Source organism: Drosophila hydei, unplaced genomic scaffold (assembly GCF_003285905.1).
Source record: "Drosophila hydei strain 15085-1641.00,03,60 unplaced genomic scaffold, DhydRS2 tig00000008-arrow-arrow-pilon, whole genome shotgun sequence".
NCBI classification, from domain to species: Eukaryota; Metazoa; Arthropoda; class Insecta; order Diptera; family Drosophilidae; genus Drosophila; species Drosophila hydei.
Window position 1 is genome coordinate 21,780 of NW_022045644.1, and position 14,635 is coordinate 36,414.

General features: G+C 40.5%; 4 protein-coding genes across 5 annotated transcripts; 3 read left to right on the top strand and 1 right to left on the bottom strand.

Moving 5' to 3' along the window:
• Nucleotides 1-2,651, bottom strand: LOC115483748 (phospholipase B1, membrane-associated-like). Its single transcript, XM_030225996.1, has 4 exons — nucleotides 2,370-2,651; nucleotides 1,296-1,511; nucleotides 435-1,232; nucleotides 1-380 (listed from the first exon to the last, which is right to left on the bottom strand). The coding sequence occupies exons 2-4, from the start codon at nucleotides 1,497-1,499 to the stop codon at nucleotides 105-107; spliced, it is 1,278 nt and encodes a 425-aa protein (XP_030081856.1). The 5' UTR covers nucleotides 1,500-1,511; nucleotides 2,370-2,651; the 3' UTR covers nucleotides 1-104.
• A 2,438-nt stretch (nucleotides 2,652-5,089) lies between these two features.
• Nucleotides 5,090-6,812, top strand: LOC115483747 (ADP-dependent glucokinase-like). The gene is made up of 4 exons (XM_030225995.1): nucleotides 5,090-5,448; nucleotides 5,504-5,668; nucleotides 5,749-6,475; nucleotides 6,533-6,812. Exons 1-4 carry the CDS (start codon nucleotides 5,090-5,092, stop codon nucleotides 6,782-6,784), a joined length of 1,503 nt encoding a protein of 500 aa, XP_030081855.1. The 3' UTR covers nucleotides 6,785-6,812.
• A 721-nt stretch (nucleotides 6,813-7,533) lies between these two features.
• Nucleotides 7,534-13,369, top strand: LOC115483749 (heat shock 70 kDa protein 4-like). Of its 2 annotated transcripts, XM_030225998.1 has the most exons (7): nucleotides 7,534-7,771; nucleotides 8,017-8,248; nucleotides 9,366-10,317; nucleotides 10,378-10,914; nucleotides 11,673-11,768; nucleotides 12,393-12,596; nucleotides 12,660-13,369. In XM_030225998.1, the coding sequence occupies exons 2-7, from the start codon at nucleotides 8,142-8,144 to the stop codon at nucleotides 13,278-13,280; spliced, it is 2,517 nt and encodes an 838-aa protein (XP_030081858.1). In that variant the 5' UTR covers nucleotides 7,534-7,771; nucleotides 8,017-8,141; the 3' UTR covers nucleotides 13,281-13,369. The 2 variants fall into 2 exon arrangements, with proteins under 2 accessions (XP_030081858.1, XP_030081857.1); XM_030225997.1 differs by lacking the exon at nucleotides 11,673-11,768 and having other exon boundaries at nucleotides 7,579-7,771.
• Nucleotides 13,370-14,025: 656 nt separating this feature from the next.
• LOC115483746 lies at nucleotides 14,026-14,635 on the top strand. Its single transcript, XM_030225994.1, has 2 exons — nucleotides 14,026-14,152; nucleotides 14,211-14,635. The coding sequence occupies exons 1-2, from the start codon at nucleotides 14,090-14,092 to the stop codon at nucleotides 14,559-14,561; spliced, it is 414 nt and encodes a 137-aa protein (XP_030081854.1). The 5' UTR covers nucleotides 14,026-14,089; the 3' UTR covers nucleotides 14,562-14,635.

Sequence of the window (14,635 nt, forward strand, 5' to 3'; positions counted from 1 at the left end):
GTTTATTTATAAAAGCGTAAATGAAGACTACAAACAAATATGGTCGAGACTAAGGCGACGTATCACAGTCGATGTTCGTTATAATAAGGCAGGCAACTGTCGGACTAGACGATAAAATCGGCGCGGCTATTTTCTCTGGTGATCAAATATGGACGCTTCTCGGTGGGGCAGTTGAACTTCTCAAACAAATGAACGCTAAAGCCGCTCTTCTCGCCAGGCATCTCCAGCATATTGTTCCAAATCGCATTGGCCGCTGAGGCCTGGCCGCGCTGACTCAAATGGAAGCAATCCTCGGAGAAGAACCGCGTGTCCGTCAGCCCCGAGCGCGTGCGCGGAAAGTCCTCGAACTGCGAAAACGGCTGCACATTGATGGTGAATGTCTGCAAAGAGTTGTAGAGTTACAATGTGTGCCTACCTCTGCCGTATGGACTCACATCTGTATTGAACTCGGTCCTGTTGGCTATCTCGTAGTCCTTGGCAATCCAACGTTTCATGATGGCCTCGTAGTAATCCAGGTGCTGCTTGCTCTTGCCCATCAAGCACGGGCACTCAAAGGTCAACGTGGTCTGGCAGATGGGCGGCAAGCCGGAAAGCTTGGTCAGAAAGCGTAAGTTGGGCGCCGGCACCACATTCAGCATGAGCCGCGGCACATTGTCCCTTAGGTAGCGATACGTTTTCAGCATATTCCGTTCATGCCAGCTGACTGTAAGCTCCGGCTGTGAGTAGAAGCAGATGTCGGCACAGAAGTCGTTGTTGCCTATGAACATGGTAACCAGCTTCCAGTCCTGGGTCATGTTCACGTTGGGATCGTGCTTCATGCGCTTCACCAACACCTTGGCCATGTAGGGCATGTCTCGGGACATGGCGCCCAGCTCGGCTACATTGAAGCGCGATGAGCGATCCGTGGAGAGGCCATCCTTGAGCGAATAGCCATAGAGCTTGGGATTGAACTCCTTGAGTATGTTGGGCAAGGTGAGATATTTGTGCCAATTGTATTGTCCGCCAATGGACCAAACCACGCCTCGATTCTCCACGGTCACGTGCCCCAGATTGGAGGCGAAGATACCATTGCCCGCGGTCAGAGAGTCACCCATGCCGCCAATAATGTCTATGTCGCCGGGCCGCAGTCGATGCACGCTGCTCGGGCGCTCAGCACTGCGTCTGCCAGGCCCCTCTTCGGTGTCGCAGAATTGGAGAAGGGCGCGCGTACGCGGATTCGATTTTTGGGTTTTCTGAAAAGCAAACACAAATGGAGGCTAGTAGGAAAGCAAAAGGTGCAGCGGGACAAGACCTACGCCCGCGCTACGCACGCGCTGCACGTTCGCCGGCTGATCGCCGGATCGTCCAGTGAAGGCCAGGCTGAGCAAACGAAGTGGTCGATACGCATTCCTGAAGGTCACATCCAGTGACGTGCGCTGTGACGTCACGCAGCCGATCAATCCAAGCAGCAGCAGCAGCGAAAGAACGAGTGACAGCTCCTTTAATGACGTCTTGCCCATCTCGTTTTACAGCTGAAATGAAGTGAAGATTAATGTATGTGTGGAGGGCTCGCAAACTCTTGCTATCGTTGGTGACGTCCTCGACACTGAACCAGTTCTGCGTAGACATAACGTTACACAGACGCCGCCGCCTTGCTAGTTTGTTCACCTTTCGGCGCTTGTTTTGGTTTGCTTTTCCGTCGAAACATACGTTTATGCTTAGTCAGCGTTGTCTGGGCCAATTCTTAGCTTGGCTTCTAGCATTAAGGCATCCAACAATATTATGCAAATGTGCGTTCAAACTCAGAAAAAGTATTATAGAAAAAGCGTTCCGCATAAATGAGCAGTCGTCTTAACAGCTTCTTCAGAATGTGTTCTCCACATGCTCCGCAGTTGGGATAATTATCCACAGCAGCACAAAGTTCATTAGGTGTTGACCGTGAGACGCGAGAATGTATTTGAGTTCTTCTTGAGAGCATCTTCTGTTAAACGACTAACCAGTTGTGACAAGAAGCTCATATATTCAATATGCGCAGACTAAACTTAATTAACAATTGTCACTCAACTAATTCGATCCGTTCATTCTTTTGGCACGCTTTCAGTAAAGCAAAAGATTGTTAAATGCTCAAAATTATATATTTTTATAGCTTGGTAGGCGGAAGTATCGAGCGATCGGAGTGAATACGCGTGCTAAATCCAGTTGTGATCAAGATTCATGTAGACTTTGTTTCCTTTTCGCATTATGCACAGATCTCAAACAAAAGACTTAGAAAACAAACGCGGTCAATTAGATGAATCGGAAATGCAGCCGAGGCACACTCAGGAAACAGAATTCGAATTAGAATTAGATAATATTTGATTAGAACAAACACAGAAATCCATTACTTATACCTTTCGCTTGCTTAAATCTTTCGTATTTCAATTCAGTTTAAATTGGAAATTCACTTTTTTCAATCTTTGTTTCTCTTTATTCGTAAATCTTGCAACAAAAGAATTGCACAATTACATAAAATGTCGCGAGCGAAAACCTTTTAATTCTCTTATTTATATTGCAAATTTATGGCCCCAGAAGGCAGCGCGTCCGGCTCCGTTGACCGCATAGAATCAACTGCCCGGTAGAATTTCTGATTATGCTGATTTTATATGGATTGCCCCCAGAGCCGGACAGCGTAGTACGCATAGAACGAAATAAAATAAAATACAAAAATAAAGAAAAAAATATATAAAGTTCGCAGCAGTATACGAAACACGTAAAAAGAACAAAATACAATACAAATTAAGTGCGAATTGTCAATGGTGAGTATGCGCGACTTGCGAATACCCTGTCCATTTCAGAGGCATGAATATTCGGTAAATATATTTCAGTTGTATCAATATTCTTTGCCTTGAGTTTCAGCTTCCAAATTGACTTTTTTCTCTTTAAGCTCATCTTTCAGCTTGAAACAGCTAAAAGTTTTAACAATTTTTATTCATTCTTCATCTTTTTAAATGCTAACTAAACTATTGAAGCTCTGCAGTTGAGTCTACTTGATACACAGTTTTTCATTTATCTAAATGCTTTTTAAAGCAAAGTCTGATTAGTTATAAGGTTTTTTATGGTTGCCCTTAAAAAATTAGTGAGGTTCCCCAATAATTCCTAGAAATAAAAAAATTATACTTTTTAATAAAATATTTAAAAAATTTTAAAAAATAAATTACATAAATATTTTTCTAAAATTTTTTCAGATACTTAACCGTTTGAGTCTGTCGTTCTAGTATACCCCTCCCAATTTAGCTACGTAGTATATATTATATCAAAATTGGCTATCTGAGTTTCACACACTCACACTTGTGCGCAAAATGTGGCTGAGGCGCAGAGCCGGTTGACGCGCCGTCTAAAAAACAACGTTCTTCTGAAATTCACTTTCGACGAGTTGTTAAAAATAGTTCTACGCCACTATCAGCTGCGATCCACTTGCCAGACGTCCAAAGCGGTTTTAAAGCCATGATCAGACTGAAATGAAATGCTCAAAGGGTCTTGCTTAGGGATCGAGCTGCAGTTGAAAGGGAACGAGACTTACAACTCATCCAGCATCATCTGCAGCAGTTTTAATTGTAAGTCGATCTGGAAATAAATACTCAGACATTAGAGTTGTACGTGCTCCGCCGGCAACAGATACACAGACAGTCATTAATTTAACCGTTTCTTCAATTGGCTTTTGTTGATTTTATCACTGGCAATGCTATAAACAATGCTTAATCGCATAAACCTTTGGACCATGTCGCAGTCAAGTATTAACACATGGAACACCACTTGTCAAAAAGGTCTAGTTGGGGTTAAGCTGTAGACTGCAATCACTTTTTGCTTCTAAGTCAAGTTCTTTGAGAGATTGAACATCATTCCATCGTTGACCAGCGCCATCGACTTGACACCTACCACTTCCTCTACAAACAATCCAGTGAGTGTTGCCATTCAGTAACCTTGTGGCGCTATACAATATATAATAATACATGAAATAACGGCACGAAGCAATTAAAGCAAAGCAACAAAAAAACAACAACTTGTTTTAAATTAACATCACCAGAAAACAAGAAGGAACCGCCTTAAATAACACGACGACGCTCGTGGCATCATCTTAAAGCCTGCCTGTTCATGATGATCATGATAATGATTAAGATGACATCGTTAAGTACTGTACAAATCAATACGACCGTTTATCGAAGAGCAGCTATCAATTGTTTTAAATATAGACTTTCAATAACATCAGGCTCTTATGCTAATGATATGTATGTTTGACTCTACAGGGGAACCCATTCAATAAAAACCCGATGAAACTGTTTATCTCATGAATATAAAAATATAAATGAATACTAAATATATACATACCGTACAATAATACAAGCAACTATAAAAATATGAGTATGGCAAAGTCCGATGCCACTTAACTTAGCCGAACTCACAGTAAGAGTCCTTATTAGCAATTTTTAAACTGCAATAAATATAAAATGAAGGATATAAGTCTCTGACATACTCTCTATAACAAAGCAATTTTTAGTTAATTCTGATATTCACTGAATTTCTTTAAGTTTCGCTGGTTGAAACATTTGAGAGGTCAATAGAAATCTACAGCGTTATTGTATATTACTTTTACAGGGTATTGCGCAGTCACTGTCATCTTGTTATAATGTTTAGAAATTCTTTAAGTTACGCATTTAATATCCGATGTCGTAATCAAAGATGTCTGAAACGTGAAATCCATTGTTTACATTTTTCCGTTACAATAAATAGTTCACCTTTCAAAACTAAAACAGAAGCTTTTGGATTGCTTTCATTCGTTAACGATAGTAGAAATGGAACACCACTGCTTCTAATATCGATACATCGATATCCTTAGTCTCGATTTTGCCTGTCGGCAAATGGGAGTTGCGACGTTATCTTTTAGTAAAAACTAACATAAATTAAAAGCGTTTCATAGAAAACTTGATTTGATAAGGGACACAATAGAACAGGAAGCTGGCGCAGCAGCCACATCAGCAAATACGCAGCATCTCAAACTAGACGGGAAAGCCGAAGCAGAGGCCGGCAAAAAACAACAAAGACAACAATTCTGTTTTTTGACTGCCCACTTACAATGGGCGCTCTGCGATGCATGGGCTGGATAACCGGTTGCTCGGTATTCACGGCATTTATTTCAATAATTTGGCAGGCATTTCTGTCACTGCAGGCGCTCAACAAAACAACCGTACTCCTTACTGGTCTCCTGGCCATTGAGGGCGGCCTCAAGAGATCGTCCTTCGAGCCGGCACCCAAAGTAGCCGTGGGCTATGGCGCCTGCACGGATCTGCAAATAAATGCTACAGAGTTTCTGGAGACCTTCTACAAAATGCGTGTGCCCGAGGTGAGCACCGACTTTGCAGCGAACGATGTGAACAACGAAAATGAATTCCTGCAATCATTTGCCTATTACTTCAAGAACGGCGCCGCAGCTGAGTAAGTGCAGTCATTGGATATCAGAATCACATTAATATGCATATCAATTTTATAGGCGCGTCATAGCCAATGGAACGCTGTTCAAACAGCTGATAACAAATGCCAAAATAATGGACAAAGAGCGCATTCATTGGTATATGGGAGGCAATGCCCCATTGATGGCTGTGCGATTTGTAATGGAGGGTGCAGATGTACTGCTGGGCGCTCATATGTCGAAAAAGTATGTGCTCATACACACATGTACTTACATGTGTATTGAAGCTTTTCAGGGTAAAATAATATATTTTTTGTTGTTACCAGATTGCGACCTTTGCTGCCCAAGGAGATTCGTCTTGCTGGAGACGAGATACCAGATGATGATATACATCTTATTCTCGAGTATAAGGCCGGCGATAAATGGGGTCCATATGAGGCACCACGCGCCAATCGTTATATACTGCATAACGACAAGAATAATCCGCATTTGAGGTCAGTGGAGCAGCTGACAGACGCACTAAAGCAATATAACCCGCAGCTTCTTGTGGTCAGCGGTCTGCAAATGATGGACATGTTTAAGTTCAGTCCTGGTGTGCGTGAAGCCCGATTGCGCCAGGTGCAATCGCAACTGACCAGCCAGCCCCCAGACACACTGCATCATTTTGAATTTGCCAGCTATGTGGAATTGCAGCTCCTGCATCAGCTCCGGCAGTTTGTGCTGCCCTATGTGGACTCTTTGGGCATGAACGAACAAGAGTTGTCAAATCTGCGGCAAGTGCTCCGTCATGGACGCACCACATTGGCCACTGACTGGAATCCACGTATTGCCAATACACTGGACCAAATGCGTCAAGTGTTTATCAGTCTACTAGAAGACTACTATGTGCAGCGCATGATCGACTCGCACAGACGCATGGTATCCAGAATACACGTGCACACCCTTGCCTATCAGGCCATTCTGACCATTACAAATTCGAAGTGGAAAAATACGCGAGCTGCAGCAGCTAAGGCCGCATTGACGGCTCATCGTTACGTCTGCAAATCCCAATTTGTAAGTGATAAACCCTTTTATATACATTTTATATGCAGTAAAACTTTTCGTTTATAGATTAATCCAGAATCGGTGACTCTTGTTTTGGACGACAGCTTCGCCACGTCTGCTCAGGAGCAAGCACCTCGTATGCGCATAGGCGCAGCCAATCCTGTGCCTTGCTGGCAAGAATTTATACAATTTGGCGCGGATCTGCAAAAAATCGAAGTGGAGATATGCGTTGCTCCAGTGCTGATATGCCGAGTGGCTAAAAAGACAGCGGGAGCTGGAGATAATATATCTGCCTCGGGACTTGTGGTCCAATTGTGAGGCATAAGAAACTCAACAAAACAAAAAAGCAATAAGGATGACAACGATCATGTTTGGGACTGGCAAGACTGCTTAGTATTTACACGAAATGCAAAAGACTCAAAATAGCAACCCCTCAAATTGAATCCTCGACATAACAACTACCCAATCTCAAAAACATTCCCTGTTGAATAATGTTTATAGACAGCATGTTTAGCACCTTAGTGACCTTAGAAACGCGTTACCTTCAGTACATGGATTACGGACGCCGACAAATCCTTAAGAATTTTGGAATGGAAAGGAACAACGATAGAGTTGGCTCATGGCCTTAGTACTACATATCTAGAAGATGAGTTTGCAGATAACAGAACAAAACTTGAAATTCAGCTGTTGAAACATTCGAATCTTAGTTTACTTCTACATCGAATCTCTGGATACTTACTCACTCTTAATTATTTTAAATGTTCAAAATTATTCCTAAAATGCATAGAAATGCAACCTAGTCTAAGTTTATTAGTTTTTCGTATTGTTTTTCTATTCGGTATTATATCGATGTAAACCATTCCTACTTACAATTTGTTTTGCGCACTTGGTTTTAGGCTAAAATGACAATGTATTCATAAATGCATGTATAATAAAAATTTCTGTTGAAATCTAACTCAACTAGTTTGAAATTCCTATCAATATATTTTCAATCGGCAACAAAAAATTACTAAACTAAAATATATACTTTGCAAAACAAATTTAATTCCAATAGCTGGTTTCGTTGGGCGCGCATTAGCAATTAAGTCGAACTAGTGCGATAAATTTATATACAAATATCGATTCATCGATAGGTCGATACGGCTAATTCGAGAAGTTTCGTTACCATTCTCGGTCGACGTCGACGTCGCCGCTTCAATTTTCATTACGCTGAAAAAACGTGTCGGTCGCGGTAGAAAAATTGTAAGCGTTTATACATTATTAAAATAAGTATAAAGCGTCTACATACAAAAAATCTGCAAACATGTGCGTAAATATATCATCACAGATAATGTCAATAGAAAAAATCTTTTGTACGCATAAGAAAATTCCGTGGGCGTCTATATGGGTAGTTTTTCTCATACAAATCTACAGCCCACAGATAAATCCATAATTTATGGAAAATTGCTCAAATCAAAAGAAATTCTGGACTAATATGTCAATTGAAATAATATTGACGCATGTGTGTATAAATATTGAAGTTATTAAAACTAATATATTTTCTCTTACAGTTGCTGAAAAACAAAACAGCCGTTCTATTAAAAAACAAAAAGAAGGAATCTAGGCAACAAAGTCTAAACAAATAACTAGTTTAACTTAATCAATCAATCGAATCGGCAGTCGAAACTAAAGAGAAATGTCTGTGATTGGCATCGATTTCGGTAACGAGGGCTGCTATGTAGCGGCTGCCAGATCCGGCGGCATCGAGACTCTTGCCAATGACTACAGTCTGCGTGCAACACCGTAAGTACCCAAAAAGAAAAGAAAAGAGAAACAAGAACTAGCACATGATTATGATTACTGCCTTTATTGGGATATCAATTAACGAAAGCTTTCAATATTGGTTGTGCATAATCGTTTGCTCTTTTTCATTGAGGTTATGTATAAATGTAAGTCATGCCCAATACCTTTTGTATGTGTGCGTGCGTAAATACGCATGTATGTGTGTGTAAATGTGTTAATGTATGCGCGCCTAGAAATTTCCATTGTTGTCACTGGTAACGCTTTTAATACGGAATTTTTATATAAAATATGTACAGATAAAATGTAATATGTACATGCAGTACCATATGTATGCAATTGTGCGCTCGCTCGAGCCTAAATTTGGCTCTGGGTGCTCTCCATAAAAAGCATTGCAAATTAATGAGAGGCCACATTGAAATGTTGCACTGCGTGTTGCTCCATTTGAAATGTGGCTTCGGCACAATATTTGAATCAGATTCTTGATTTATAAATGTAGAATGCGTGGGAGCAATTTCCACTTTCGCCAATATATTTTTTAATTTGGCCAATCTACATACACACACACGTCGGCGCACGCAAATCATCGCATGCGTCATGCGGTCAGTCAATAGTAGCATCAAAGAGGAGAGCGAAAGGCGCTCGCAGCAGCAACAGCAGCTGTTGCCGTGAAGAAAATGGGCGAAAAAAGAGTGCGAGAGCAAATGCGTTCACACCAAAGTTGTCAAAAATAAAATCAAAGCCGGCAAAACACGATCGCACATACATGTGCATACTATGACAACACGTTTATACATATACGGCCATGTGTACGCATATATAGGGTTGTATATGTGTGTGTATAGCGATTTAATTAAGTTTGTTGTGGCAACGCGACCATATTTGACGCGTTGCTTGTACATCTGTATACCCTGTAGCAGTACATTTATATAGACTCCCTAGAATCTTCTAGTAGACCTCAATGAAATATAAAATTTTACCCCTTGGCTGCATAATCTCTAGCTGTGCTTAGACTAATAAAAAAAATAAAAAACCATACGATTATTACAAATTTGCTTGTATTAAGAAATGCATATATAATTTATTATGATTCCACTAATTTCATTGTTACTTTCTGCAGCTCATTTGTGGCCTTTGATGGCAAGAAACGCATCATTGGCGTTGCCGCCAAGAACCAGCAGGTGACAAACATGAAAAACACAGTTGGCGGCTTTAAGCGTTTACTTGGCCGCAAATTCAACGATCCACATGTACAGCATGAACTCAAGAGCATTCCAGCGCGCGTGGAGTCGCGCAATGATGGTAGCATTGGCATCAAAGTCAACTATTTGAATGAGGATCAGCATTTCTCTCCGGAACAACTGACGGCTATGCTGTTCACGAAGTTGAAGGAAACCTCGGCGGCGGCCATGCAAACGCAGGTGAATGACTGTGTCATTACCTGCCCCGTATTCTTTACCAACGCCGAACGTCAGGCATTACTTGATGCCGCACAAATTGCGGGCCTCAATGTACTGCGCTTAATGAACGAGACAACGGCTACGGCATTAGCTTATGGTTTCTACAAGAACGATCTGTTTGAGGAGAAACCACGCAATGTTATCTTCGTTGATTTCGGCCACTCGGCGCTGCAGGTCAGCGCCTGTGTGTTCACCAAGGGCAAGCTGAAGATGTTGGCGAGCAGCTGGGATCAGATTGGTGGGCGCGATATTGATTTGGCGCTGGCAGACTACTTTACCACGGAGTTTCTTGAACGCTATAAGATCAATGCCAAGACTAATGCACGCGCCAATCTGCGTTTGTTGACCGAAATCGAGAAGCTGAAGAAGCAAATGTCTGCCAACAGCACAAAACTGCCTCTGAATATTGAATGCTTTTTAGACGATGTTGATGTTAGCTCATCAATGCAGCGTTCGCAAATGGAAGAGCTATGCGCTCCAGTTCTACAGCGTGTCGAGCAAACTTTTAAGAAACTCTTAGTGGAATCAAAGCTTTCACTGGACGATATACACTCAGTAGAAATTGTAGGCGGTAGCACTCGCATACCATCTGTCAAGCAGCTCATTGAGCAGGTGAGTCACTTATCTGTAAGCTTTGATTGATTTGATGGATCTAATGTCTATATTTTGTAGGTGTTCAACAAGCCGGCCAGTACTACACTTAATCAGGATGAAGCAGTATCCCGTGGAGCAGCTCTGCAATGCGCCATTATGTCACCAGCTGTGCGCGTGCGCGAATTCGGGGTAACCGATATACAAAACTATGCCGTAAAAGTGCTATGGGAAGGCGATGGCACATCATCGAACGGTGAAGTTGAAATCTTTCCGCAATTCCATCCGTCACCATTCAGTCGTTTGGTGACCATAGCTCGCAAGAGTCCGTTCGTTGCGTCCATTGTGTACGGCCAACAGGTCCCGTATCCTGATCAAACTATAGGAACATGGAAAATCAAGGACGTCAAGCCAACGGAACGTGGTGAGAGTCAGGATGTTAAACTGAAAGTTCGCATCAATCAAAACGGAATTGTTTTGATTTCTTCGGCCGTGCTTGTCGATCGAAAGGAGCAAGAAGAGGCTGCCGCCGCAAGCGAACAGGCTGCTGCCGACGATAAGAATGCCGGTGAGCAAGCTGGACCCAATGCTAGCGAGCAAGCGGAAGCTCAACCGGAGGTTAGTCAATCCAGAAATATCCCTTAATTGATTATTTAGTAGCATCATAATCAGATTCATACAAAAGTATTCATCTGTTGTTGAATAGGCGCTGCTCTTCTTCTCGCAGTTTTCTAACCCTTCCGAAGTGTTTTTTCTTCTAACAACTTCACCGTACATCAAATCAATCGGTTCTTATCATTTGCTCACTTCTAAATAACACGATACATTTTTATTTGCTGCTCTGCTGTGGCTTATTCACTTAGATAGGAAATGAAACCTAAGACTTAATATGGCAGATAATCTTAATTGAACACGTTTTCCACTTTTGGCATCATCCCTTCTTTTAAGTACTTAAATTGAAATTTTGTAAACATATCTTGCAATTAATTAATTTAAACACAAACAGCATTGTTTATAGGGGCGTATGCTAATTTATTTTATTATCGCATGTTTGTGTTTGAATTAATCACACTTCTAAGCATTTGAGCGTAATGTTTGGTTCGTTTTTGTTTCTTTAGCAATTTTAAATCATACATATATCTAAATACTGAAAACTTCTTGAGTATTGCAACTTGTGATTATATTTTGGTTGTTTCATGTTTGCGTCTTGGTTTCATTCCCAATCCAGTGCTGTAGTTGATATTCCTCTTGCTGTTTAATAATGTTGTATTGTACATTGCATTTGTACGATTATATATATACTACATATACATACAATTATTACAACTATTACCCAAATATTGGATATTGTGCGCTCGCGTTTTGCTCTCTCTTAGGCATATTTTGAGAATGAGGATGATAATAATACATCAACAGCCTCATCACCTGGCGGACAAGGGTGGGCACAACGGGTCAAGGGCTGGTTTGGTTCGGTACGTTTTCAAATTTAAAGCAAATAAAAATCTTAATACAACTATAATTTTTAATATAAAAACAAAATGAGAAAATATCACGAAATTGGAAATGTCGTATGAGAAAATATCAAGCACAACATTTTGCGCTTTCTTTTCCCACCCAACAACCGATAGTAAAACGAATGATGAAGACCGCTCATAAGCCGCCTACCCTGTGTGCTCCTACATAATATTGCAAAAAAAAAATAAAACAATCAAATAAACTATTAAATTGCTTAAACATTTGCCTAATATATGCTTGAATACTTTTTATTTATTATTCAAATATATACATGTAATTCATTATTATTTAAACAAACTAAGCAAAAAAAGAAAACAAAAACAAAAATACACGTTCTACAATGCGCCTCCAATCCAATGAATGCTACTCGAACTTCTATTTACATAATTAAGACACGACTCACAATCTTTTGCTCATATTGTAGGCTGTTATTTGAGCTGTTTTTCCTCTTCGCTTTGTTGTTGTTCCGCTTCGAACTATTTCCTCTTTCTATTGGCTATAAGAATCGGATAATTATATGGAGTCGTTACATTGTATTAATCTCTGGTTCTTGACTTTTATTTTCTATTTCGCGAAAACAGGGCAATGACAAAACAAAAAAGAAGACCAAAAAGGACATTGAGCTGCCAATGGAGCCTATCACTCATGGTTTCGAGCCAACTGTCTTGACCAGTTATGCACAGCAGGAGGCTAAGATGATTGGCAACGATCAGAAGGAGACGGAGCGCATTGATGCCAAAAACGCATTGGAGGAGTTCGTTTACGATATGCGCAACAAGCTACAAGTAACAATTTAATTAATTTCAGCTAAGCATACATAAATATCAATAACATCATCATATTTACAGGGTGGACCTCTAGAACGTTATGTGGTTGAATCCGAACGCGAGTCAATTGTAGCGCAGTTAAATGATCTCGAGAACTGGTTGTATGAGGATGGCGAGGATTGCGATCGAGAGACTTACACCAATCGGCTGACGGCGTTGTTGCAAAAAACCGATCCGATCAAGCTACGCGCCCACGACTACGAACAGTGCCCGGCAGTTTTCGAGGAGCTTAAGAACAGCATTGCTGTGGCCCGTCAGGCTGTGGCAGAGTTCCGCAAGGGTGTACCCAAGTACGATCATTTGACAGAAACCGAGTTTATCAACATTGCCGAAACTGCGGACAAGGCGCAAAAATGGCTTGACAGCAATTTGTCAAAATTCACGCAATCGTCGCGCACAGCAGACAGTCCTGTCACCCTTCAAGCACTGCGTCATGAGGTGCATTCCTTGAATACTTGTGTCAACTCTGTCATTACGCGTGCGAAACCGAAACCAGCTGCCAAGACAACGACACCTCCCAAGGATGCTGCGGAACAGAATGGCAGCGACCCAACTGCCACCGGGGACAAAATGGATGTGGACAACAACGGGCAAAACGTGGGTGGCAATACGCCCAGTGATGCTGCTATGGACGTAGAGTGAACTCTCCGCCGTGCGTCGTCGGCGATTATTGATATATTTAATAAAAGAAACGAGTATAGAAACAAAACAAATATATATGGTATTGGCTAACGATAAAAACAACAAACAAATTTAACTTTACGTATACAAACATGAAACAACAAATTGTATATGCACTTTTGCTTTCCCGACGCATCAGAATCAGTAAACTGGCAAACTGTAAACAAAACTAAATGTGTAAGCGTATAAAACAAACGATTTGATTAAGTGCAGCAGACGACGATGGCAGTGGAAGTGACAGACAGAGCTGCTGTATGGATGGATGCAACAACTTAATAAAAACTTTTTCTAATCGACCATTTTTGCATATAGTTGAATAACAACAAAAACCGACACTAAAAGAATGGAATTCAAATAATCAAATAAAACCATAATGATTATTCCAAAAACCCTTAATTGGTTTATGTTTGAAATCGAAATATGTTAATATGTTTATTTTTGTTCTATTTATTTGCCAATCAGTTGATTAAATACGTTGTATACCCTTTACATAGTCTACTAAGAAACGCCTCGTTAAATTGCTTAATATATGACAGCGAATACGTAGAATTGAAATAGGTTGAAAGGCCATACAATAAACGATAGCAATATATATATATATATATATATATATATATATATATATATACGTACGCATGTAGCATCATTGCAAAAATACGTATTTGTTACTGTAGGCACTCGAAAATATTCAGTTCAGTTTTGACCGCTGGACACATTGCAGTCGTATCAGGGTGAATTGTTATATAAAAATATTTAAAACCTATAAAAACATGAAAGTTTTGGTAATTTTTCTGGTCGCATGCTTAGCATGTGCATTAGCCAAAAATGATTCGGTGAGTGCTTTAAGTGGAGTTTATAATAAAATATATTATGGGGCTTTTCGCCAAGCAGTTAAATGAGATTTCAACGCCTTTGGATCAGCAGTGCGGTTCTTATTGTTACACTCTTCTAAGGACCTTAGTCCAGAGTGGAGACAAAGCTAAGAAGAAGGAAGAAGAAAACGCGATTACAATCCGCACCAAAGACACTCAGATCAAGGAACTCGAAGCGAAGGTAGCCGACCTTCAAGCTAATCTGGAACTTTTGAAAGAGAAGGAAAGCGAATATGAGGCGAAGCTTAAGTCGAATGATGATTTAGTAATAGACATAGGTCTGAAAATTGATAGTCTCAAAAACAAAGTGGCGCAGATTGCAGAAATAAACTCAAATACAACAGTGACTACAGTTAAACCTGAATTTTAAAAGAATCTTATAATTATAATCTTAAATATTTAATAAATGCGCCACTAGAAAAAATATATATAGAAAATATACGC